Source organism: Ascaphus truei, chromosome 14 (assembly GCF_040206685.1).
Source record: "Ascaphus truei isolate aAscTru1 chromosome 14, aAscTru1.hap1, whole genome shotgun sequence".
Classification (NCBI taxonomy): domain Eukaryota; kingdom Metazoa; phylum Chordata; class Amphibia; order Anura; family Ascaphidae; genus Ascaphus; species Ascaphus truei.
Window position 1 is genome coordinate 53,992,472 of NC_134496.1, and position 26,806 is coordinate 54,019,277.

At 45.7% G+C, this 26,806-nt stretch overlaps 1 protein-coding gene across 1 annotated transcript in view; it reads left to right on the forward strand.

Moving 5' to 3' along the window:
• TPRG1 (tumor protein p63 regulated 1) overlaps positions 1–26,806 on the forward strand; it is a 64,190-nt gene that overhangs the window by 22,482 nt on the left and 14,902 nt on the right. The window contains exons 3-4 of the mRNA XM_075571033.1: positions 2,142–2,233; positions 7,285–7,461. Of these exons, the coding sequence (XP_075427148.1) occupies positions 2,142–2,233; positions 7,285–7,461 (269 nt within the window). The remainder of the gene's footprint in view (positions 1–2,141; positions 2,234–7,284; positions 7,462–26,806) is intronic.

Consider the following 26,806-nt stretch of genomic DNA (forward strand, 5'->3'; position numbering starts at 1 on the left):
GGCTGCATTACCAAGAAGCAGCCAATCAGGATGTAGGAAACTGCCCTGCTCTGAGAAAACTGGGAAATCCACTCACCCTTTTAATTCTTCCACTGTAGAACCCCAGGGTGCCGCGGAACCTTCTCATTCTCCCCGGAACCCCAGGGTGCTGCGGAACCTTCTCATTCTCCCCGGAACCCCAGGGTGCCGCGGAACCTTCTCATTCTCCCCGGAACCCCAGGGTGCTGCGGAACCTTCTCATTCTCCCCGGAACCCCAGGGTGCTGCGGAACCTTCTCATTCTCCCAGAACCCCAGGGTGCTGCGGAACCTTCTCATTCTCCCCGGAACCCCAGGGTGCTGCGGAACCTTCTCATTCTCCCCGGAACCCCAGGGTGCTGCGGAACCTTCTCATTCTCCCCGGAACCCCAGGGTGCTGCGGAACCTTCTCATTCTCCCCAGAACCCCAGGGTGCTGCGGAACCTTCTCATTCTCCCAGAACCCCAGGGTGCTGCGGAACCTTCTCATTCTCCCCGGAACCCCAGGGTGCTGCGGAACCTTCTCATTCTCCCCGGAACCCCAGGGTGCTGCGGAACCTTCTCATTCTCCCCAGAGCCCCAGGGTGCTGCGGAACCTTCTCATTCTCCCCGGAACCCCAGGGTGCCGCGGAACCTTCTCATTCTCCCCAGAGCCCCAGGGTGCTGAGGAACCTTCTCATTCTCCCCGGAGCCCCAGGGTGCTGCGGAACCTTCTCATTCTCCCCAGAACCCCAGGGTGCTGCGGAACCTTCTCATTCTCCCCAGAACCCCAGGGTGCTGCGGAACCTTCTCATTCTCCCCGGAGCCCCAGGGTGCTGCGGAACCTTCTCATTCTCCCCGGAGCCCCAGGGTGCTGCGGAACCTTCTCATTCTCCCCAGAGCCCCAGGGTGCCGCAGAACCTTCTCATTCTCCCCGGAACCAAGGGGTGCCACGGAACCTCACTCTCCCCAGGGTGCCGCAGAACCTTCTCATTCTCCCCGGAGCCCCAGGGTGCTGCGGAACCTTCTCATTCTCCCCGGAACCAAGGGGTGCCACGGAACCTCACTCTCCCCAGGGTGCCGCAGAACCTTCTCATTCTCCCCGGAACCCCAGGGTGCCGCGGAACCTTCTCATTCTCCCAGGAACCAAGGGGTGCCACGGAACCTCACTCTCCCCAGGGTGCCGCGGAACCTTCTAATTCTCCCGGAGCCCCAGGTTGCTGCGGAACCTTCTAATTCTCCCGGAGCCCCAGGGTGCCGCAGAACCTTCTCATTCTCCCCGGAGCCCCAGGGTGCTGCGGAACCTTCTCATTCTCCCCGGAGCCCCAGGGTTCCGCAGAACCTTCTCATTCTCCCCGGAACCCCAGGGTGCCGCGGAACCTTCTCATTCTCCCAGGAACCAAGGGGTGCCACGGAACCTCACTCTCCCCAGGGTGCCGCAGAACCTTCTCATTCTCCCCGGAGCCCCAGGGTGCCGCAGAACCTTCTCATTCTCCCCGGAACCCCAGGGTGCTGCGGAACCTTCTCATTCTCCCCGGAACCCCAGGATGCCACGGAACCTTCTAATTCTCCTTGGAACCTCAGGGTGCTGCGGAACCTGCTCATTCTCCCCGGAATCCCATGGTACCGCAGAACCTTCTCATTCTCCCCAGAACCTCCGGCAGGGCCGCGGAACCCTGGCAGGGGGGCACAAGCTTTCCTTGCTGCGCCACCCTGCCTGCACTCCCTCCCTGCTCGCGTCCACCTCCTTACTTTGTCTTTGGCGTCAAATGACGCAGTGTGGTCACGTGATCCTGTGTCATCATTTGCCGCTGCAATGCCATGGCGATGCCGTCACCGAAGACAAGCTAAGTTGCAGAGGTTGCACGCGATCCCCCGGGATTTAATTTAGCGCAGGTCCTCTGCAACAGCGGCGCTCCGCACCCCCTGCAAAATCGTGCACCCCCTAGTTTACGCACTCTTGCCCTAGTGGTTCAAAAATAACAGAGGGTATATGGGCTTATACCCGCCAGTGCAGCACTGGTTGCCCACCCCTGCTCCAGGCTCTGCACACGTTACGAGGGTTATAGCCAATGATAGGACCTGTGTGACGTCTTGGTGTCATTTGGACATAGAATGAAATAACTTGCTGCTGTTTCCCCTGTTAGCCAGGAGCTTTTGACCAGGCCGCTGAAGATCTGAAGACTCAAATATTGACGAAGGAGCAGGAAACAGTACAAAGTGTCTGGCTTCTAGCAGAGTGAGTATGGTCTTCAGAACTGTTCCTACGCGCTGTGCCTATCTGCACGTGTCATACAGGGACATCAAGTTCAGTACGGGCATCTTCATTATCTACAACACAGAAGCTGGGACTGCGGGCGCCTCCCGATCCTTTGCAGATTTTTATGAGGGAGGTGATGGTAGAGCTTCTCCTGGGGTCCCCCTGTGCACCAGGTCCCACCCGTAGCTCCTGTGCAAGTCACAAACACAAGGAGGAACATGGCCAGGGTATGGCATGGAGGGGGGGAGGTCTCAGAGGTGTGTCATGTGTTCCTGGAGACCCGGAAACATGCAGAGTCAGCCAGAAACATGGGATCCTGGGAGCTACGAGGTCCTAGGTGGCCATCTATGTTGCCTAATGGAAGAGCCGCGTTGGCTACAGAAACATATAACAGCGGAACAAACTGATTTATTTCAGTCACATTCTGATGTGAGGGGCCACATTATTTCACAATGGTTATCAGCTGTAAATTAAACAGGCAATGCAAGCCGTTTTGGGGTTTTTTTCCCCTTCATTTTTTTAATACAGGATTGATGCAGGGGGTCACTGGGGCTGAACCCCGTTCATTTCAGCTCCCCCTGTTTCCGGAGATACGTACCTCCGTAGCAGGTGCCGGTAGCCACTCCAAGGATCGCTATACTCTATGGCCACTTTTTAAAGCTCCAGAGCCTTGTGGGCCAATAGGAAGCTGTGATGTCATCAGGTACGTCTTCCTATTGGCCCATGTGATGAGGAAGCTGAAAACTAAAGGAGATACCGTGCCTCCCCCCCGCCCCCCGCTCCCCCTCCCCCCCACCCCCCGCTCCCCCTTCACTGCAGAGGTAAATACCTCTGGAACCGGGGTCCCTGGAGCTGAAATGAATGGGTTCCGCTCCGGCGACCCCCTGCTTCAAACGTATTAAAAAGGGCTTGGATCACCTTTAACTGCATCAGCATTCCTGTGCCCACCCTGTGCCCACTCTGCATTGTGTTCACCCTTCAATGCGCTCACCTTATGCCCACTCTGCATTGTGCCCATCCTGTCTGCATTGTGCCCACCCAGCATTGTGCCACCCTGTATTGTGCCCACTATGAATTGTGCCACCCTGCATTGTTCCCATCCTGTGCTCCCTTTGCATTGTGCCCACCCTGAGTTCACCCAGCATTGTGCCCACCCTGTGCCAACTTTGCATTGTGCCCACCCTGTGTCTGCATTGTGCCACCCTGCATTGTGCCACCCTGTGTCTGCATTGTGCCACCCTGTGTCTACATTGTGCCACCCTGCATTGTGCCACCCTGTGTCTGCATTGTGCCACCCTGCATTGTGCCACCCTGTGTCTGCATTATGCCACCCTGTGTCTGCATTGTGCCACCCTGCATTGTGCTACCCTGCATTGTGCCACCCTATGTCTGCATTGTGCCACCCTGTATAGTGCCACCCTGTGTCTGCATTGTGCTACCCTGCATTGTGCCACCCTATGTCTGCATTGTGCCACCCTTTATAGTGCCACCTTGTCTGTATTGTGCCACCCTGCATTGTGCCACCCTGTGTCTGCATTGTGCTACCCTGCGTTGTGCCACCCTATGTCTGCATTGTGCCACCCTGTATAGTGCCACCCTGTGTCTGCATTGTGCCACCCTGTATAGTGCCACCCTGTGTCTGCATTGTGCTACCCTGCATTGTGCCACCCTGTGTCTGCATTGTGCCACCCTGTATAGTTCCACACTGTGTCTGCATTGTGCCACCCTATGTCTGCATTGTGCCACCCTGTATAGTGCCACCCTATGTCTGCATTGTGCCACCCTGTGTCTGCATTGTCATTGGAATGATGTTTTGCATTGGTTTCTAGTTGCACACATTCCCGGGAGGCAGCTGGGAAAGAAACTCAATGACAAAAACATGGAACCAGTATAAGTGACACCTTACCCTGCAACTGAGAGTTTTGTAATTTTGTAATTAAAGGAAGAGCAGGTGGCAGGGAACAGCTTGCGGGGGGGGGGGGACACATTATACAAAATATGTTTGAGGACATTTGCTTTTTCTTAAAGGGGCACACACTATTATGCATTGGAAAAATATAATTTCATATACAGGCAGTCCTCGGTTATCCGACACAATGCGTTACTCAAAATGGCGTTGTAAAGCGAAACGTTGTAAAGCGAAACACGTTTTCCCATAGGAACACTGTTTAAATGAAAGGTTCCGTTCCTGAAGGCATTTTTAACACTAAAATACACCAAATATTTTATGCAGGCAATAAGATATGCAGCACACACATAAATTATATAGTGTATATACTGTATTATATATATAATATAACAAAATAAATAATTAGATAGTATAATATAATATTATATAGTATAATATTATATATATACGCTCTTACGACGCTTTGCAACAATGTTTATGTGAATGTGTATATATATACACACATACACAACGTTGCAAAGCGTCGTAAGAGCGTTGGATAAGCCATTTTGGCGTTGTAAAAATGAATATAGGTATGCATTGCATAGCGTTGGATAAGCCATTCGTTGTAAAGCGAAGCGTTGTAAAACGAGGACTGCCTGTACAGTACTTTAAACCCCAGTGTAGTCGTGGTATGTTGCAATTTTGTCATCTTTTCCAGCTGATAAAATAGCTAAAGGTCCATTCCTGAGCAGACCCCAGATCGTTGCTATTATTTGTGGCACAGTAAAGGACGCTGACGGAGTTACTAGAATACAGAAGCATTGCGGGGCCCGTGGTCCCTTACTCATTTTATCTTGAATTTCCGGGTGTCTGAGAGCCAGCACATAGCCAGGAAATTAAAGAGACAAGTTGGCAGGCTCTGTGGCCAATTGATTAACACCTCTCCTAGCTGCAGTCTCTCTGGGGCCCTCTAGTGCCCAAACATTGCCCAGGTGCCATCCTTTTGTGTTCTGTATTTGCATTGGTGCAGAGTACTTCAATATTGGGGGAGACCTTTTTATTTGGACTAACAATTGATATTATAAAACAAGTTTATACTATCTATTGTTAGTCCAAATAAAAAAGGTATCACCTAATACTGCAGTACTTGTTTACTCAGCACTTTCACAACTAACACGACTATTTCTTCTTAATTCCCATATTTGTATTATTTATTTAGTGCCATCCTGTGTACACAGCGCATTACAGAGATATCATGCAGGGAAGAATAATACAAATTAGCTCATAAAAGTAAACATTGGGGGAAAGGAGTTCCTGCCCAAAAAGCTTACATTCTAAGTGGTATATTGGGAGAAATAGAGATAGAATGAGTATATGGAAAATGGACAAAAGATAATGTTAAGAGGGTAACTGTAGGCTGAGGTTTATGATGTCATACTACAGTATGCTAATGCTTCTTTAAACTGGACAGTGATAGTTAAAGTCCGACCTCGCTGTTGCAAGCACTTTAAAAAAAATCTGTTTAGCGTTTTCTTTTTTAATCCCAGTTTATTGTGAAATCCACAAATAATTTTTTCCCTTTTAAAGAAATATTCATATGAAACATGAGGCCTCTAGTGTGATGATGTATAAATGGCTAGAGTAATCAGCCCTCGTCTCTGCAATTTCAACATTTCTGCTGCTTTCCTTCCCCTGCTACAGATACGTTCTGGGGGAGCAGAGAAGTATCACCCCCAGATCATCTCACCGTCAGCAAGCTTTGATCTTGATAAAGAATACCATTCAGCAAGGTCTCCTTGTCGGCTGTCAGTATACCATCACAAAGCCCACAAACCTCAGCACAAGAAAGTGTGCTCATTCAATGCCATATACTTTATATAGTATGTCCGTGTAAAAATATATAACAAGCTAAAAGTTCCCAGAATCCTTATCTGCAGTATAAGCGTGTATGACATGACAGGCGGTGAATATAGCGTGTGACTTTGGCGGAACTGGAAATATACTCGTGGTGTCTCGGTCTTTAGTGCACGTTTGTATGGTAGGAGGTTTTTATAACTTTTTAAAATCCAGTATTCATACTCTCTGCTAACTCGATATGCCTTTATTTCCGGATCTTCGGATTTGCGCCTTGCTGAAAACACGCGGATTTTCACGTTCTCTCATGGTGTTACAATCTTTCTAAATGAAGACAGCTACTCACAGAAACTTGCGAGTTTTAACAGTTTTGTTCCTAATCCAGATGGGAGATGTTAAAAAAAATAAGTTATCAAAATATAAAATCAGCATAATGTCAAATGAAGGGCCGGTATTAAATAATGTTTTCTCCGCTTGCTGGGTGTGAATTTGGCTGCCACCTTAAGGACGTCACAGACCCCAAAATACACCATTTTCAGTGAGGAGTCTAAAATAACCGAAAGACCACAGACAGAGCCCTTATATAGCAAATCACATGACTGGATCACATACTAAAATGCTATATATGATTGCAATATAAAGAAGAGATCTATGAGGTTTATTGCTTTCAACACTATAAAATAAATAGCATTAATTAATTAGAATTAAGACGTACATTTTCCATGGTACATATAGATTTGTGAGTGAGTCGTTTTATATTTGGTGCCAGCTTTTGGCATTCTACACGCTTTATACGAAATAAAACAACAACAGGAAATAATTAGCAACAATGTATTATTTCTGTACTGCAGTGGTGTATAGCAGCGGTGCGCAAACTGGGGGGCGGGAGAATTTGTAGGGAGGGCATGAGGCCTCTGTAACTCACTTACCTGCTGCCAGCTGGGTCTTCGGCGGTCGCGGGTCATGTGACTTCCCGCGTCGCCATGGCAACGCACGCCAAATTATGCGGTGGGGTCACGTGACGTCACATGACCGCAACGTCATTTGACGCCGAGCCATCGGGAGAGGGGGGGTGCGAATGCTGCGGCTCCCAGGAAGGGGGCCGCAGCTCAAAAAGTTTGCGCAGCGCTGGTGTAAAGTATACGATCAGGTATTCTAAAACCGCTCTAATACAGACCATCGTGTGGTTATTTTCTGTGTTTTCTGCTGCTGTATGATATATTATATAATGTTATTGTACATTCTATGATTTATTTTATTATCGTATATATCCACTCCTCCGCAGGGTCGATCACTGGAATAACGAGAAGGAGCGCGTTGTGCTAATCACAGAAAAAAGCCTCTTGATCTGCAAATATGACTTCATCATGCTCTGCTGCCAGCAGATTCAGAAGATCCCTCTCAACTTCATAGATCGTATATGCCACGGCCCCTTCACATTCCCCCCCAAATCCCTGGACAAGTGAGTATGCAACTTCTTTGGAGAGTGGTAAAACCGAAACTGTGTAGGACACTGACCCTAGTGACTAGCAAATACAGGATATCTCCACTGTGGCCTAACCTGAGGAGTCCTGTGAATGACACTTCATTGTCCCAGGTATGTTCCAATAATCCTATTGCAGTGTTTTTCAACCAGGGTTCCTGGGAAACCCTTGCGTTCCGTGGATATCTCTAAAGGGTTCCCCGTAATTTTCAGGTCATTTCGAAGTTGAGGGGTGGGGTTCCTTACAATGCATCTGATCTCAGACACGCTATTAGAGAGGGTTGGGGTTCCTTACAATGCATCTGATCTCAGACGCGCTATTAGAGAGGGTTGGGGTTCCTTACAATGCATCTCATCTCAGACGCGCTATTAGAGAGGGTTGGGGTTCCTTACAATTCATCTCATCTCAGACGCGCTATAAGAGAGGGTTGGGGTTCCTTACAATGCATCTCATCTCAGATGCGCTATTAGAGAGGGTTGGGGTTCCTTACAATGCATCTGATCTCAGACGCGCTATTAGAGAGGGTTGGGGTTCCTTACAATGCATCTCATCTCAGACGCGCTATTAGAGAGGGTTGGGGTTCCTTACAATTCATCTCATCTCAGACGCGCTATAAGAGAGGGTTGGGGTTCCTTACAATGCATCTCATCTCAGATGCGCTATTAGAGAGGGTTGGGGTTCCTTACAATGCATCTGATCTCAGACGCGCTACTAGAGAGGGTTGAGGTTCCTTACAATTCATCTCATCTCAGACGCGCTATAAGAGAGGGTTGGGGTTCCTTACAATGCATCTCATCTCAGATGCGCTATTAGAGAGGGTTGGGGTTCCTTACAATGCATCTGATCTCAGACGCGCTACTAGAGAGGGTTGAGGTTCCTTACAATGTATCTGATCTCAGACGCGCTATTAGAGAGGGTTGAGGTTCCTTACAATGCATCTGATCTCAGACGCGCTATTAGAGAGGGTTGGGGTTCCTTACAATGCATCTCATCTCAGACGCGCTATTAGAGAGGGTTGGGGTTCCTTACAATTCATCTCATCTCAGACGCGCTATAAGAGAGGGTTGGGGTTCCTTACAATGCATCTCATCTCAGATGCGCTATTAGAGAGGGTTGGGGTTCCTTACAATGCATCTCATCTCAGACGCGCTATTAGAGAGGGTTGGGGTTCCTTACAATGCATCTGATCTCAGACACGCTATTAGGGAGGTCTGGGGTTCCTTAGGCTGAGTCCCCGCTGGCACTTAGCACGCTTGGCGCACTTACCTTAGTCAATGTGGATCGACACATCCACACTCACGCTGTGCAAGAGCGCTCATGTATAGACACACGCTCACCCACGTTCGGCGCTCAGATAAACAAAAAAAACTGCCTTTCGAGCGCGCTCAGCTTGCCTGCAACGCCCCCCCCCACGCGCTTGCGATATAGCTAGGACAGCCGAGTGCTCATGCTTGGAGAGCTGGTGACATCACCGCTCTCAAGCATGAGCGCGGTCAGCGCCAGCGTGGCCACAGCCTTACAATACATCTGATCTCAGACGCGCTATTAGAGAGGGTTGGGGTTCCTTACAATGCACCTGATCTCAGGCGCACTATTAGAGAGGGTTGGGGTTCCTCAGAATTTCCTTAACCAAAAAAAGGTTGGAAACCCCTGCCTTATATCTGTGTTATAGATCGTGCTGGGTTTAAAGAGAAACATTGCAGCAGAATGTGTGGATTTCCCTTTCTGTTGGAGGTTTTGCACCTTGACGGATCATGAATGAATGAAACGTTCTGATTCTTGTTATTGTCATTTATTTTGAAGGCACCAATATAGGTTACTATGCAGCACAAGGAGGGAAGAAAGACCCGCTGGAAATCAGACTATTAACCCATTACACAGGAGCCTTCTCTAGATCCAAATTCTGCATTCTATAAAGTTCCACGTATGAGAGAACCTTAGTGCAGAGGTTCTCAACTCCAGTCCTCCAGCCCTCCCAACAGGTCAGATTTTCAGTATATCCCTGCTTCAGCACAAGTGGCTAAATCAATCCTTACTTCAGCACATGTGGCTCAATCAGAGGCTCAGTCTTTGACTGAGCCACTGATTGAGCTCCCTGTCCTGAAGCAGGAATATCCTTAAAACCGCACCTGTTTGGGGGATGTCTTGAAGACTGGAGACTTGAACCCCTACCTTAGTGCCAAGAAAGTATCCTCTGGGGTTTTGTGAATTGAGCATTGTGGTTGGTTGATCTCTGCTTGGGTTTATAATATAATTTCCGAAGGCCAGATGACTGAGCTGGTCTAACATGAGCTAATATTGCCCTGGGATGTAGCCACAAGGTGAACGTATTGCATACAAACTGTCCGCGGGTTCAGGTTTAAGCTGCTTCCCTGAGTTTGGAACATGTATAAAAGTAACCTGTTTTATCTCACTGTATGTGTTGAACGCTGCAGAATGCAGCCTGCACATGGCAGCCATATTATGTATGATATAAGACCAGCTTTGTTTTAGCAGTTTTTCCCTCCATTTGTTGCTCGTAGGATAAAGTCCTGATCAGTACCCCGTTACCCTTTTACCCTATTACCCCGTTACCCCATGTCTTCTTGTCCCACTGAAGAACAGAATCTGAAGCCAATTGAAGCACAAACCACATTAAATGCTACAGAAGATTTAGAAAAAAAAATTGTAAAGATAATATACCATAAAAATAATAATAATAATAATTATATAGATTTTGTTTCTAATTACATGATGGCGACGTGATTAGATGAAACAGAATGTAAGTGGTACATGCACACTCTCACTGCCATCTTTTCTAAATGTCTTTGTCAGAAGGAACTCCTTGCCAATTCATTGCCATTCTGGTTATTCTCGCTTTGAAGGACTTATAAACACAGGTAACGGCAGAGTCCGGGTTTACCAATCGTCTATGCGGAGACCAGTACACTTTGCTAAAGACTGTTATGGGTAAAGAGATCAGTGCACAGATTCTTCCATGGGCCAACATAATACATTCTAGGAACCACAGCAAACCTTACGATACATGAATGTTGGGAGGAATAGCAAGGAAGAGAGGGACAGGATAATTACACTGTTTGAAGCCAGCAGAGGTCTCTCGTGTATCATGCATCAAAATATTTCAACTCAGAGCAACTGCTGCAAGGACCGTAAGAGCTACGCAAGAGGGCACCAGCTTTCACATTACATTTAATCTCAGTGCTTGTACAATCCCTTCTTACCTTCCATCTATTTCAAGTGGACTGACTTGTATAAATACCTAAAGATGCTTCCTGTGGGGCTGTCGTAGCAAATGGTCTGGTCCCTCAAACTCTTATTCGTTAAAATGCAGCTGCACTCAATTTAAAAACGAGCGACCTTAAAATAATTCTATGAAATGTATCAAGTCTCCATATTGGAAGAGGATACATTTTTCTGGAGTTTAATCATGGTAATGGGCCAGCAAGGTACTAAGATACACTGTGTACAAGGCACTATAAAGACCCCTTTGGCAGTGTCACAGTTAATAATGTTGATTTATAGGCAAATACAGTCAAACACATTGTTAAATAAGAGATGTCCATCTTCAAGGGCCGGAATCTGTGAGATTTGGTACTGTACCTGTGGACCGAAATAAAAATGACAATACAGGCATACCCCGGTTTAAGGACACTCACTTTAAGTACACTCGCGAGTAAGGACATATCGCCCAATAGGCAAATGGCAGCTTGCGCATGCGCCTGTCAGCACGTCCTGAACAGCAATACCGGCTCCCTACCTGTACCGAAGCTGTGCGCAAGCGGGGACACTATAGAGCCTGTTACACATGCGTTATTTACATCAGTTATGCACGTATATGACGATTGCAGTACAGTACATGCATCGATAAGTGGGGAAAAGGTAGTGCTTCACTTTAAGTACATTTTCACTTTACATACATGCTCCGGTCCCATTGCGTACGTTAATGCGGGGTATGCCTGTATAATGAAACAGTACTGATTTCTATGAGTGGGAATCTAGCTGACTCCAAATCAGTGCGAGTCACAGAAAAAGTGGTCAGAGATACTTCAGAGAGGCGGGAGAGGTACTGCAGAGAGGCGGGAGAGGTACTGCAGAGAGGCGGGAGAGGTACTGCAGAGAGGCGGGAGAGGTACTGCAGAGAGGCGGGAGAGGTACTGCAGAGAGGCGGGAGAGGTACTGCAGAGAGGCGGGAGAGGTACTGCAGAGAGGCGGGGGAGGTACTGCAGAGAGGCGGGGGAGGTACTGCAGAGAGGCGGGAGAGGTACTGCAGAGAGGCGGGAGAGGTACTGCAGAGAGGCGGGAGAGGTACTGCAGAGAGGCGGGAGAGGTACTGCAGAGAGGCGGGAGAGGTACTGCAGAGAGGCGGGAGAGGTACTGCAGAGAGGCGGGAGAGGTACTGCAGAGAGGCGGGAGAGGTACTGCAGAGAGGCGGGAGAGGTACTGCAGAGAGGCGGGAGAGGTACTGCAGAGAGGCGGGAGAGGTACTGCAGAGAGGCGGGAGAGGTACTGCAGAGAGGCGGGAGAGGTACTGCAGAGAGGCGGGGGAGGTACTGCAGAGAGGCGGGGGAGGTACTGCAGAGAGGCGGGGGAGGTACTGCAGAGAGGCGGGGGAGGTACTGCAGAGAGGCGGGGGAGGTACTGCAGAGAGGCGGGAGAGGTACTGCAGAGAGGCGGGAGAGGTACTGCAGAGAGGCGGGAGAGGTACTGCAGAGAGGTGGGAGAGGTACTGCACAGAGCACTGCAGGCAAGAGGTAATCTCAAATTAAATACGCATTTGGCTTCTCCAAGGTAGTGTAATTTTGCAGCCAAATCTAGGATAACTCCAGGCAGCCTGTCCTTTGGGCTGTTTTTCGGAGGGGCGTGGGGTCTGAGGGATGTGCTTTTATCTAGTAATTATATCTTGTTATTATAGCATGCGACCGGCTCAGTACAAAAACCCCTCCCTGAGGAAGATAATTATGATGCAGCTTATGAATGGATACACGCATGAATGTCAGGTGCGAAGGCTCAGCGTGTCCCAGCGTGTCCCACATTCCTGGCGCTGAAGAAATCTCGGTTTTGTTTATTATGATCTATGTGCTTTTTAGCGGATACAGTATATATTCCGGAGCGGTGACAGATTGAAACACGGAGGGTCCCTCTTTATAACCTCTTCCCTGCAGTGGCTCCTACTTTCCTCTGCCACTTAGCATGAGAGTAAATGCAAATTAGAATCCTCTTGTTAGAAAAATTGCCACATTTAACAGTATTAGCTGAATTCAAAGGCATTTGCTTAAAATAGTGCATTTGATAACTACTGCACATGTTCAAAGGTTCAGTCTGCAACCCAACCTTTCTCAGGATGAAAATATAAGTAGTAAATTGGAGTAATGATTTGCAGACAACCATGGTAACAAAGGGATTAAAGCAGATTGGGATCAACAAGCTCCACAGCTTTGTTCATACATTTGCATCTGAAGATTATTCCACTTTGTGTTACTGAAGCATATTTCATAACCCACTAAACCCTGTCCTGTCTTCTCTTTCACGTTGCTTGGTTGTAGCCATCATTCTGCATGTGGTGCCTTACTGCAGTGCCCAGACCAGGTGCCACCTCTGAATACTGGCTGGCAGAATTCCCCTAATGCAGTGGCCCATATCATATCACCCCTATATTTCTCGCACCAGAATGCTGTTTGTGTGAGGCTGCGGTAGAGTCTCCATCACAGTAAATGTCTGTGTAGGTGGCACTGCTGCTTCAAACGCTTATTTCAAGATCTAGTGGGCGTCGAAATGATATAGGACATGTTGATGTTTGTGTTTGTACTATTTGTCTTTGGGTTTTGATCAGTGACCTAGTACTGCAGTAATACTTTGGAACTTCTAGACTCCCCGGGGGGATAGGAGGGAAGCTGGCACCTTACAGAGAAACACTCCGTGTAGGTGGTGAAACGGGCATGAATTAATCATTTGTACATGTGATGTGGAGAACTTTGGAACAACAAAGTATCAATCTCTTAGCATTGTGTGCTTTAATAATAACCGCATTAATAACAGCAACTAACTTCATGAATGTATCATTATTCACCTTACAATTATTCTTCACATCGAGACATGTATGCACCCGCTTTATTGATATTAATTACTGATCAATATTATAGCCTTAATGTAAGGAGAAAGAACAATCTTGGTAGTTCATAAGTATAGTTGGTTAAACATGGACACGATACTGGTGTTGGAGGCTGGATTAGGTTCTGTGACCTTGTACAGGTTTGACTTCATGGCCAGCAGATTATAGTCACCGGGTTTGCAGGTTGTTCATTTATTTCTCAGATCCACAAGAGGATTACAGATCTGTGCTGGGGTTCATGACATTTTAAGAGTCCAAAGATCCCTTTATTTGTAATTCTTATGTTAAAACTATAAAAAGTAACACTATTGGACTGTATCAGATTTTCTATAACCGTAACCCTAGCATGGCTGATATAGCTATTATCAAGTTATATTACAGAATACATTGTAACCGCATGTGCATCCTCTCCTCTAATCACTGCCAGTCCTGTTGGGTATTACCTGTAAAGGTAAAGAGCAGCAGCATATAAAGGTGTTTTGTGTACCTCAGTGAAGGAGTTTCCCATAGACACATGCAATGGTTCTGAGCCACACTCACAGTGTAGACTAGAGTAATAGATTCTCACGTCTCCCCACAGACTACACTTTCATTGAAAGCTGATGTTCTGAAGGTGAATTCTCCACCACAGGGGAAGAAGACGGACCACGCTCGCTGGTATCTAGAAAGAGTTGTTTTATGAATGAGCCAGACTGGGGGACATTGTGATTCTGTAGTGCTAGAACCTTTTTATACTTCTTACGGTCAGCATACGTTCTTCTTATGATCTATCAATACAAATTGAAATGCTTTGACATCTTCGGCCTCAGACAATAATAGGTTTTCAGCCTTTGAGTAAAACAGCAAGTTCTGAATATTTTAAGTGTTTTGTTTTGATGCCGTAGTACAGCAAATGTTTTGTGGGGTTGTTCTTTCCTGCCGCAGGGGCCCCCAGTGTAGCACTGGCCTGTGTGTTTCAGGTCCCTGTGTGACAGTGAAGGGAACAGACGTTTGCTATAATACTTAATCAGAGCAGTACTGCATAGGGGGTTTCATGCACATGTCATGTCAGCAGCTCTTCGCTGTTTAGAGGATCGTGAAAGATTAATCTACCACTAGTATAGTTAGACTCACTTCTTCCATTCACTTCCATCTAAGGGGCTTATTCTGTAAGGTGCGATAGCGCTGATGATGTGCTATTGCATTAAAAGACCCATTAAAATCAAAACTAAAACTTTTCATGCAATAGCGCGTGATCTGCGCTATCGCACCTTACAGAATAAGCATGTTACATTTTCTAGATCCCTCCCCTTATGCTCCTTATGTTGTGATAACGGCACACATCCTCTCTCTCTGATGAGATTTCATGGTGATGATGGTGTTGCGGTTTTGTAATGCATCACAGGCCTCTCTGGCAGGAAAGCAGCTAATGTGACTTGTTTTCCTGGGAGTCTGTGATCTTCTCTATCAAAAAAAACATCTCCATATAACACTGATTCTCAGTGTATATACAGTAGTTATGTTTTATATACAGACAACGGGGGCAGAAGGGCACACCAAACAACACAATGGTGTAGTACCCTTAAAGCTGCAGTTCAGGCAATATCCTGCATGTGTGTTTTTAAATAAATCAGTTCTGTAGTAAAAAAAAATACTTATAGCATTTACTGTTTAAAAAAAAAAAAAACAACTTTGAAAGACCAATTTTCTTGTATTCTATTTTAGCAAGCATGCTTGTTACTATAGCAGCCATTTACATTCCCCATATTTAAAGATGTCGCCAAACTTTGCCGATCAATAGACGGAGAACGAATTGACCGGCAGCTATGCAGTTCTTCAGGTAATTAGAGATTGCCCACATGAAACTATTGAAGTAAAAAAATAAAAAAAACGGGAACCTGAACTGCAGCTTTAATATAATATGGGAATACAAATAAATCATATAAAATCACATGAAACGGCCCCGAGCTCACACGCTGACTTCCAGACGTCATCTGGTAATTACAGTATAGGTGTTGGTCCGTGTACCTTCATCTTATCCCTACTTTGTCCTTTCTTTCACCCTGTCACTTACTGACAGATTTTATTGTTTTTCGTGTGATTGTGTTTTTATATATTTTATTTGTATTCTCATATTACATTAAGGGCACTACACTATTGTGTTGTTTTGTCTCAGCGTGTCCTCGGATCACGAGAGGTCCGGGAACACCTCTTGAAAAAGGTTGCACCATACTGTACATGCATTAGACTGTACCCAGAACTTGAAATTTATATATTTCCAGAACCATTCAGTGTACCAGCGCAACTAGGTCACCCCATTATATGCGATATGTTTTATATGCAGTATGGTGTCTGTGTGTGTCTGTGTGTGTCTGTGTGTGTGTGTATATTTATGTAAGTGATTGGAAGTACAGTAGGCTGATTGGTCTGTAGTTCTTGAGGTCTTCTTTGTCTTCTTTCTTCTGGATGAGGATAACTGTGAATTTTCCTGCTCTTCACGCCGCACGTAAAGAGTTTTGCAAGAATTTTTTCTGCTTCTTCCCCAGATTCTTTCAAAGTTTCAGTCGTAATTCCATCTTCCCTGTGAGCCTTCCCATTCTTCATTGATGTGATTGCTTTTGCCACTTCTTCTGGAAGGACCCATGGTATATCACTGGTGGTTTCTTCTCGCTTGTCCTCTGCTGGATTAGGCCCTGTGTTATCTGTGTTCGCGTATAATTTCACACACAAGTCCTCATCTCTCCTTCGGATAAGTGCATTCCCTTACATCTTCGGTTATACGTTTGTGGGTTGCCTTGCACAGCTCTGCATATTCAATCCTTACTTTTGCACCTTAGAATTGTTTCATTTCTTGTAATTTCCTCATTAATTGTTTTCTCATCAGATATTTTTTTATCCTGTTTCTTGTCTCGGCTCTTCCCCCCCACGTCAGATGACCTTTTGTTAATGATGAAGTCTACTCCGCTGATTCTTCCATTATCTGTAACAGAGTAGGTGTCTGCTTTTGAGCTCAAAGAGGCCTTCATCTTCTAACTTCACAAAGGCCAACAATATCCCATTTAATCTTTCCAAGTTCCCCTTCCCGTTCTTGCCGTGCTGCTTCACTGGAGAGAGTCCGGCGGTAGTAGGTAGCCATGTATAGGTTTGAATGACGGCTTTGTTTACCCTCCGGGGGTTCTTAGCACCCTCTGCCTTCATCCTGAACACTGTCATGCTCCGTGACAATCCAGCCGCTGGAGAATGAGGGCCATTGCTGTTTGGTTGCGCCCTTACTTGCTCGCCTTGCCGGCCTCATTTGCACGTTGGCACGTACCTTTCCCACTTTATTGTTCATGCTTTCATAGTATAGTTAAACCTTCCAGCACAAGCACCACTATACATCTTCCCGGACACCCGCTGCCACTTTGATGCAGTGAGATAAGGATTTGAGGAAAGTATATTTATATATGTATATGTATATATCTCATCCACGGTAATGTATTCCCACAGAAGCCTCAGTGCTTGGTGTCTTGTCACAGTGTCACAGTGTTTTTTTATGATGCCAATCATGGTGAGCCACAGAATATGGGGACAATTCTGTGGGTGTAATTGCAGTGCCAGACTTAGGAAATGGTTACCGCTGCCTCACACCTTCCCCCCCCCCTTACAATGTTCTCATTGTTACTTTGTTACATGGCGGCATTGTAACTTTTCCCTCGCAGGGTGGAAGCTATTTTTCTTTGCTTATTTACCTTCTTTTGCAACATGATGTCTTTTCATCTTGCGTTGTCTCGTGTTTGTTTTTGCAGCATTTAGATTTGTGTTATTATAAAGCCTATGTTTTTCTTTTTGCAACTTACCATTACATTTTGTGGGACATCCACACTAGCGTTACCAGGCTCTGTCACGGTCTGGGTGATTTTCACATCATCACAATGCCTGTTTTGTATGTGCAGTGCATGTAACATGTTTTCCTAGTCAATATTATTGTGTGGTATATTGCCTGTGATCCATGTGCTTTGCCCCAGGGCGGTACTACACCTCATTAGAGATGTGTTTTTGTAATGTCTGTACCCAGTGGCATCACTTCAAAAGTCAGGTGGGACCATACCAAGTGCTAAGGTGACTTAGACACCGTAATGCGTTGGTGGCTCTCAGTCTGCTGACCATGAATTAGGCAAAGGGAATTTTACTATGTCCCCAGTTTTCTTAAGTGACATATTCTAAATGATATAAAAACAGTGATGGACGCGAGGAAACATGAAAACTAAATAGAAGTAACTTGTGAATATTGCAATAACTTTGTATTCCTATCACTTTAACTAACAACCGCCTGTGAAATGTATGTTACAGGGCCCAGAAATAACAGCACCTGTCGTCGGGCTCCCTAATTCAGAGCGGAAGGTGTAGGGTTTGCTCTACACAGAGTTATAACATGACATTGTGGATACTCTATTTGTATTTATTTATTTTATTTATAAAATGTTTTACCAGGAAGTAATAGATTGAGAGTTACCTCTCGTCTTCAAGTATGTCCTGGGCATAGAGTTAAGAAGACAAATACTGTACATGGTTACAAATACATAGCTACATAAGTGAACAGGGTATACATTATATACAAGACATAGCATGCACAGATAAAGAGATAATATATATTATAGGAGTATGTAACAGTTACAGACCACATTAAAATGTGAGACAGCTTTAGTTTTGAAAGCACTTAGCCTGGTGGTGGCTGTGAGAGTCTTCGGTAGGTTGTTCCACTTTTGGGGTGCACGGTAAGAAAAGGAGGACCGGCCGGATACTTTGCTGAACCTTGGGACCATGAACAGTCTTTTGAAGTCTGATCTCAGATGGTAAGTGCTGTGTGTGGTAGGGGTGAGGAGCTTGTTCAGATAGACATGTAGCTTGCCCAGAAAGTATTTGAAGGCAAGACAGGAAAGATGAACTTTGCACCTAGACTCAAGTGATGACTAATCTAGTTCTTTAAGCATTTCACAGTGATGTCTGTTGTAGTTACATTGGAGAATAAAGCAGCATAGTGAGAAGTAGAGTGTATAAAGTTTGCCAAGGTGGGTTTGGGGTGCCAAGCCATATACTATGTCTCCATAGTCTATAATTGGCATCAGCATCTGCTGTGCGATACGCTTTCTGACCAGCAGACTTAAGGAGGATTTGTTCCTATATAGTACGCCTAGTTTGGCATAGGTCTTGGTTGTCAGGGTATCAATGTGCAACCCAAAAGTTAAATGGGAGTTAAACCATATGCTCAAATATTTGAAACTAGTAACAGGGGCTAGGATATTATTATAGTTGGTTCTGATCTGTAGGTCCTTCATAGGAACCTTTACAAATTTAGCCTTGGTCCCAAATATGAATATCACAGTCTAGTCAATGTTTAGAAATAGTTTGTTTTGGGTAATCCAATTTTCAAGTCAAGTCTCAAAAAGTCAGATTGAAGTACGTGTCCAAGGTCAGAGAGGCTAGGGCTGTGTGCATATAAGATTGTGTCATCTGCATACATGTGTATTGAGGCTTCCTTACAAGCTGTAGGAAGATCATTGATGAACATTGAGAAGAGTAGGGGCCCCAGAACAGAAACAAAGGGGCGGTGCCTCGAAAGCGCTTATATGTGATTAACAAAAAGACAGTGCATGTGCTCAATATAATAATTAAACAAGAGCACAAAGAAACTCGTACATATGAGGTAGGCAGCGTAATAGTACTGACTGAACAAAGTCACAACACAATACAAAAACAAAACCGGAGCCTTAAAATATAAAGTCCAGTGAATGTCCAAATGTACTGGTAAAGGTGTTGGGACTCCTCGTAAGGTAATCAAATCCTGTACACCTGGATTGGCATGATGGCTCCGTGGATAACGTCCCGTGATATGTGGAGTTAAACACAAAGAAAAATCATAGTGTACACGGCTGGTTATAAAACATATAACTCAAACATACAAAACTAACTAACAAACATAGAACGACACTCCACATATAAACAAAAAGAAACAGGGCTGTAGTAACAGTTATACTCATTTATTAAAATGAAATCTTCAGTGGACACTAAGGTTCCTTATTCCTAATTGTAATAAACGAGTATAACTGTTTCTGCGGCCCTGTTTGTACATTTTCTAAGAGCTGCTTTCAGCTTTAATCACGGCAACTTTCTTTATTCAGCACATTGTGAAAGGGCAACTAGACGCTGAGCCAGGGGGCGCACAATGTTTTGTTTGGGACCCCTGACTGCTCTCCCCCCTGTTTGCACCCTCCCTTAGCTTTACAATGGCAATGCGTAGCCATTTGACGCCGCATTGTCATGGCAACGCGTCACCAGAAGCCGCCGGAGACAAGGTCAGAGGGAGTTACATGGCCTTGCGCGCTCCCGCGCATAACATGTTGCGCCCCCAGTTTGTGCACCCCTGCCCTAAGGTTTCCATGCATGGGGGTAAAGCCAATGATACTGTGTCTTGTTGCCCTGTGGATCTCCGCTGGTGGCAAACCTCCATTTTATTCTTCAGTCTGACTTTTGTCCCCTCTGTTAATTGGCGAGAACCCAGACCTGTAATGGCGCTGAACAATTACTCCTGCATCAGAGCAGGGAAATGTATAAAGGGAAGGTTGTGTGAGCCATGGAAGCTGCGAGCGCTGCTCAGTAACACACCGCAGGCCCCTCCGGGGGTAGAGGGTTTAACGTGCATCAAAGAGAAGCATCACAAGCCAAAGCCGAATTTTCAGCTCCTCTTGCAGCAGATGTTCAAGGTACAGCAATAAGTTACAGACCTTTCAGCTTCAACAATTAAAGAAAATTCAGTTTTTATGCCATATTCTATCATCTTTTAAGATTATGCATGCCTTTGTAATCCCCTATAAATATGTGGGAATTAAACATGAGCGAGTATTATGAGTCATTAGAGTATAACTATGAGGATCCATGCAGTAAGAATAGGATCAGCATCTCATGGGTTTGCATCTCCTACTTTGTGGCATTTTCCACATGGGAATTTGCACTAATCTGTACATGGAATTACATTTAGAAACGTGGGACTAGGTGTGTCTTTCCGTGATCACCTAGACCAGTGGTAGCCAACTCCAGTCCTCAGTCAACGACTTAGCCACTGATTGAGCCACCTGTGCTGAAGCAAGGATTTCCTTCAGACCTGACCTGTCGATGGCCCTTGAGGACTGGAGTTGGCCAATCCTGACCTAGAATTTCCAAGTAACCCTATGAGTTCCTATAAAGTTCCTAAAGATTCTGGGGGTGACAGTGTGAGTACGAAACTCCATAGGTGGACCCACTGCCACAAAAAAAAGAGACATTTTTAGTGTCCTGTAAAGTACCCAGAGACAAAAAGAGGCTTGGCATCAATTGTGGTTTCTTGAGCATTGTTCTGAGGAGCTTTTGTATGACACAATGATCCCAGAAACGAACGCAGAAGAGAAATGCGTTTATAGGAATTCTGAACTTGTACATTTCTTGGCATCTTCTTTCTCCTATTTAACAATCTAATTTAAACTGACCACTCTAAGCTGAGAAAACAGAGCAGAAAGTCAGTTTTAAAACAAATACACACAAATAATGCACAGATTAGAGAATAAATATTACAGTTAAGTGTGAATTAATGAATATTAAATACTTGTTGCACTTGATGTTGTTTTTAGCATTGTGGGATAGTTCTTCTTGATGATAAAAATTCCGCAATGTAATGAGATACAGAGAAACCCATATGTTCCTTCCTAGACGATCGTAAACCATGGCAACACCTGTAAGCTTGCGTGTTTTTGTCTAGTTAGCGAGGCTCAGAAATGCTGTTTGTGTGTTACACGGTAGCTAAGAGGGACGTGTATATGAGTTCCAGCTTTCCACATGAGATCATATTCCAAATGCCACTATTGGGATTTCAAGTAACAGATTCCTCGGAGTTTCTGATGACCAATGGCCATGCCTTCATGGCACCGCTCCAGGAATGTCCCATGTTTCATTAGGGTGCGGTAGGACCACTCATACCCAGCGTGGTCTGATGACAGGGCTCATCGCGTACTGGATCGCTGGGTATTTCCTCGCATTCCTCACGCAGCAGCAGAAATACCATACAGTACATCTTCTTTTATTTTGGGAAATGGTTGAACCGGTAGAAATACTAATCATTAGCCCCTCCCCCCCCCCCCCCCCCCCAACTGTCCATGTTTGTATAGAGACGTACATTGCTAGAGGAGATTGAGGGTTCAATGTGATGGTACCACACACAGAATGTGGGATTGGATGGTAGTAAGGTGTAAATATCAATATCTCATGGGGAGTTAATACTCGATTGATCTGAAGGTCCTAGCAACTTTCAGTTGGGATACATTGTGAAATAACTGAACTGTGTACCTATAATTATGGATATTTAAATTGAATGCAATTAAATCCATATGAGCCTATTTACAGTACTACAACATGGGTCTACAAAGCATTATATTTCTGTCTGCTCCATTATATGTGTGTGTGTGTGTGTGTGTGTGTGGGTGTGTGTGTGTGGGTGTGTGTGTGTGTGTGTGTGTGTGTGTGTGTGTGTGTTTTCTGTATCTCTAGTCTCATGTAGATATTCTGTATACACTGCCTCGGTACTGTCCTTGCCTGCATTATAATTGCCATGTCAGGCTGTGTTACTGTATCAGCAGGGGTTAGCACGGCTGTAGTGGTTTGGCAGATGATTAGATGAAATTGCAGAGCCCTGGAAGTGTGTGCAGTGTGCTTCAATGTGGCACTCATCCAGAGTAAGGCTGCAAGCTCGGCAGGTATTCTAAGCATGCAGATACCTGAGAGAAGCAATAACTCCCAGACTTGCTGAATCATCATTTCTCCGCACTCAGAGACGGACCGTTTGTCAGCTTTACCCCAATGGGTGCAGAATATAATAACAGAAGTGGCATGTGTATTTTTTATATATAGTTGAGCATTAATAGGACTGGACGCCAACACTGTCACATCGTACTCTTATTAAAACCTTGCTAGGAACATTCAAGCTGAAATAGAAACTACGGACACAAATAGAATGGCAACAATAAATTGCAAATAAAAAATAATATATAGTAATATTTATGCAGTACCCTGTGGATAAATTCAGTGGGTGCCGGAGTGCTGGGAGATAAAGCACATTCCCCAAACTATGTATGTGTGTTTCTTTATTTGTACAGTGCCATCCATGAAAATATGTAACAAATGTGTGTAATAAGTGCGTTAAACATAAACGTACATAGACGAGCTGTGCACAAAATGGCCACATAAGTGCTTTTCTCCGTCCATCCCGCTCCGTCCATCCCGCTCCGTCCATCCCGCTCGCTCGTCCATTCCGCTCCGCCCATTCCTCTCCGTCCATTCCGCTCCGCCCATCTCGCTCCGCCCATTCCGCTCCGCCCATTCCGCTCCGCCCATCCCGCTCCGCCCATCCCGCTTCGCCCATCTCGCTCCGCCCATCCCGCTCCGCCCATCCCGCTCCGCCCATCCCGCTCCGCCCATCCCGCTCACACACAAGCAATATCACCACTTTTCTACTCTACTACAGAAGGAACAGAACGTTTTTAACGCCCAGAAGCCGGCCCGTCTCCCTTCTCCTTGCAGATCTCGGACGGAAGTTCCGAATCCTCGTCCCCTTGTACAACGTTAAATGATATTGAGTTAGTGGATGATCAGTGACAGGATAGGTCCTGAGCAATCCCCCATCTCTATACCCCATGTACCAATAATCTACATTGTAAGGTATATCCCTAGGGATGTATTACACCTTCATCTTTCATTCACATGCAACACATTAACATAAACAAAACAAGAGATACCCCCGGGTAATGTGCGGGGTGACTGCTCTTTAATCCAACGATTATCCTCCAGGAAGTATTTTAAACGCTGCTATATTAAGCCTTAGAGAGCAAACGGTTAGGGTTTCACAGGCCACATTCCAAGGTGAAGTTGCATCAGAAATCTAAATGATCGCAGTGAAAATGTCTCCGTTTTCTCCTTGGAGGGAGCTTTGCAAACGCTTTTATTTTTTTGCAAGAGAAGTTGGTGGAAATGTAACGTTTCCACACGCATGTTTAAAGCGCTTAGAACAGGCGTGGCTAATTTGAGGCCTCAAGGCCATCAACAGTTCAGGTTTTCAGGATATCTCAGTTTCAGCACAGGTGGCTCAATCAGTGGCTCAGTCGAAGACTGCACCACCTGTGCTGAAGCAGGGATATCCTGAAAACCTGACCTGTTGCTGGCCCTTGAGGACTGGAGCCCCCCTCCCCCCCCTGGCTTAGAACATTCTATCTGTCTTATTGTTTAACTCTTTTACTGCTTGAGGTGTTTGTGTGTTGCTATTAACCCCTTCACAGCCAAAGGGGTGTGCCACGCAACTGGAATTGTTACGCGTCTTCCTAAAGCAGGGCGATTTTAGGAGTAACAGTGTGATTGCTGGCGATACGTACACACACGTCCGTGTCTGTCACACTAATACACAGCCTGGCTGCTGTGCTGGATTTTTTTGTTGTTGCAGATTTCATCATAATTAATATTTTGTGAGTAAGAGTCGCAGAGCCGCGCTGAAGCCAGGCTGCTCGCGCCCTGAGCAACGCGTGACGTGCTGGGACTCGCTGTAAGGAATGACACCTTTTCTGTGGAATTTTGTGGGTTTTTTTTTTATTATTATTATTATTATTATATTACAAACACATGAAAAAAATAATTGAAGCTATTTCCACACCCACGTTACATCAAATACATTGCCTGTTACTTACATTTACACTGACTTACATACCAACAAGCAAACAGTATTAACTCAGTGCTCACACTCACACACACTCACACACACTCATACCCCTGCCTTGAGTCCTCTGAAAATACATCTTTCAATGGGGAAAGATAATGGTCGAGGTAACCCTAACCCTACAAATGCTTGTGATAGATACAAGGCTATCTTACATATGAGAGAAAGCAAATGATCTGATAAGTTCAGAACCGATAGGAGAAGGGTCAGACTGAATGGACCAAGCGGTTCTTTCCATGTTTCTGTGTTCTGTTTTCATGGGATTTTGGCGTTCTTCGCATACTCTCGCTGTTTGGCGTATGAGTCCTATTGCGTGCGCGCCTGCAGCCGAAGTAGCGAGTTGACGTGGCAGTGTTTTCAAAAGACACGTCTTTTGGCGCAGGGGACGAGTGCTGGCTATGTCACGGCGGCGGTTCCGCCAATGAGGGCGAACCAGCCGCGTGACGTCATGGCCGCTCCCCCGCCACGCCCTCCATCGCCTGAACGTCACTTTCCGGGAGAGTGCACAGAACACTTGTGCTACAGCTGCGCGACGCGGTATGTGCGCGCACTCTCGCAGGAAGCGGCGTGTGTGAGCGCGGCCTTTCCCTTTACTGAGTGATGGAAGCATATACCGATGTTGTGCAGAAATGTTATTATGGCTGCGTTCAGAGTAGCGCGTTAAGAGGAACGCAGCGGCGATTTAAACACAAACAGAAATACGGGAACATTTTCACATGCAAGGCTTATAACGGCCCAGGAATTATACACCTTAGTAACTCACTGGCCACGGTTTGCTTTAAGTGCTTTTTATTACGATATTGCTGCAATAAAATCTCAGGTAATTAAGATACTATACGGTTTGCAAGTCTGTAAGAAGGAATCCACAGTACATTTGGTTATTAATGTATCGCTGTATATCCTCTACCGTTTAGGAAGCGTAAAAAGTGTGTGAAATGTACACTTGTACCCATCAGCACTGGAAAGGGTAACGCGAAACAATGCAGGGATATATATAGTAAATATTCGTTTGTTCTGGGGTTTTTAACCTCATTGGAATGCACTGCGGGCCTCTGGCAGCACAGATCCTTGCCAATAAGGTTGAATGAGAGAATGTATTATTATTTGTGTTTGTTTTTTTGGTGCCTCCGTCTGATTTGGTGACCGAGCTTCACAACAGAATGAACAATGCAGAGAAGGAAGAGAGCGTTGGGGTGTATGTGAGGGGGGAAGGAATGCCGGGGGCAGGGAGATATGTGCTACAATGTATGGGAAGGGAGCGCTGTATAAAAGAAACCCATTATAGTTACTAAAGATGTACTGTCAGAGTACATCACTTATTCCTGATGTATGATCTACAGCAGGGGGCGCAAACTCTTGGTGCTACACCCCCTGCCTGCTCTCCCACAGTGCCCGTGCCACCCCCCCCCCCCCCCACCTTTGTGCCGGAATCAAATGACGCTGCGGTGTCATGTGACATCATGTCATTTGATGACGCCGCATTGCCCGAAGCCGGCGGAAGCAAGGTAAGGGAGTCACAGAGGCCTCGCGCGGTCCCCCGGCATTTCATTTAAATGCCTTGCGGAAGAGCGCAGGGCCTCTGTAACCGCCGCGCCCCACAGTTTGTGCACCCCTGATCTGGAGCCGGGCGGCCAACTTCAGTCTTCAAGGGCCACCAACAGGTCAGGTTTTAAGACTATCCCTGCTTCAGCACAAGTGGTGCAGTCTTTGACTGAGCCACTGATTGAGTCACCTATGCTGAAGCAGGGATATACCTGGCCTGTTGGTGGCTACTCCTGCTCTTATACTGTAGAAGGGATTTGTGATAAGTTACTAGAGACACTCCTAATGTAATCAAATGTATTATTAATCTGTACATCTGTCACTATTTGTGTAGCAGAAATATCAACCTGGTGTAAACCTCCCCACATTTATTGTTACTTTTAAACACAGAATTCGAAACCATTTCCTAGCTGTGTGGCCAAACTGATGTGTGTGACCGTGACACGTACGTATGCTATTATCAGTGGAGGCCGCTATGCATTACAACACAACCTGGCTGCTTAACCTCTCTCCGATAAGAAGCATTTCTCAGGAAGACTTAAACTGGTAAATTCAACCTTTTCAAATTCACTTTAGGTAAATTGGAGGGCAAGCAAGCCCCTTAAAGCAGCAGTCCAATATATGGTTACTATAGAAACAAAAAAATGCTTGTTACATTATAATACATAAAAAATGTAATTCAGAGTTGATTTAAAAAACAATGCTACAAGTATTTTCTCATAGTACAGATAATACTGATTTATTAAAAACACACGTAAGATATTGCTGGGACTGCAGCTTTAAATCCTTCCGTGTCAGTGGGGCCCCCAGTATTGCACGGCTGCGGGGTGCATAATTCTTTCAGTGTCTCTCACTCCACCGAACTTATCAAACTACTTGCAGGAAATAACACCAAAGTGACTGGAAGCCAGAAGGTTGTTTGAAG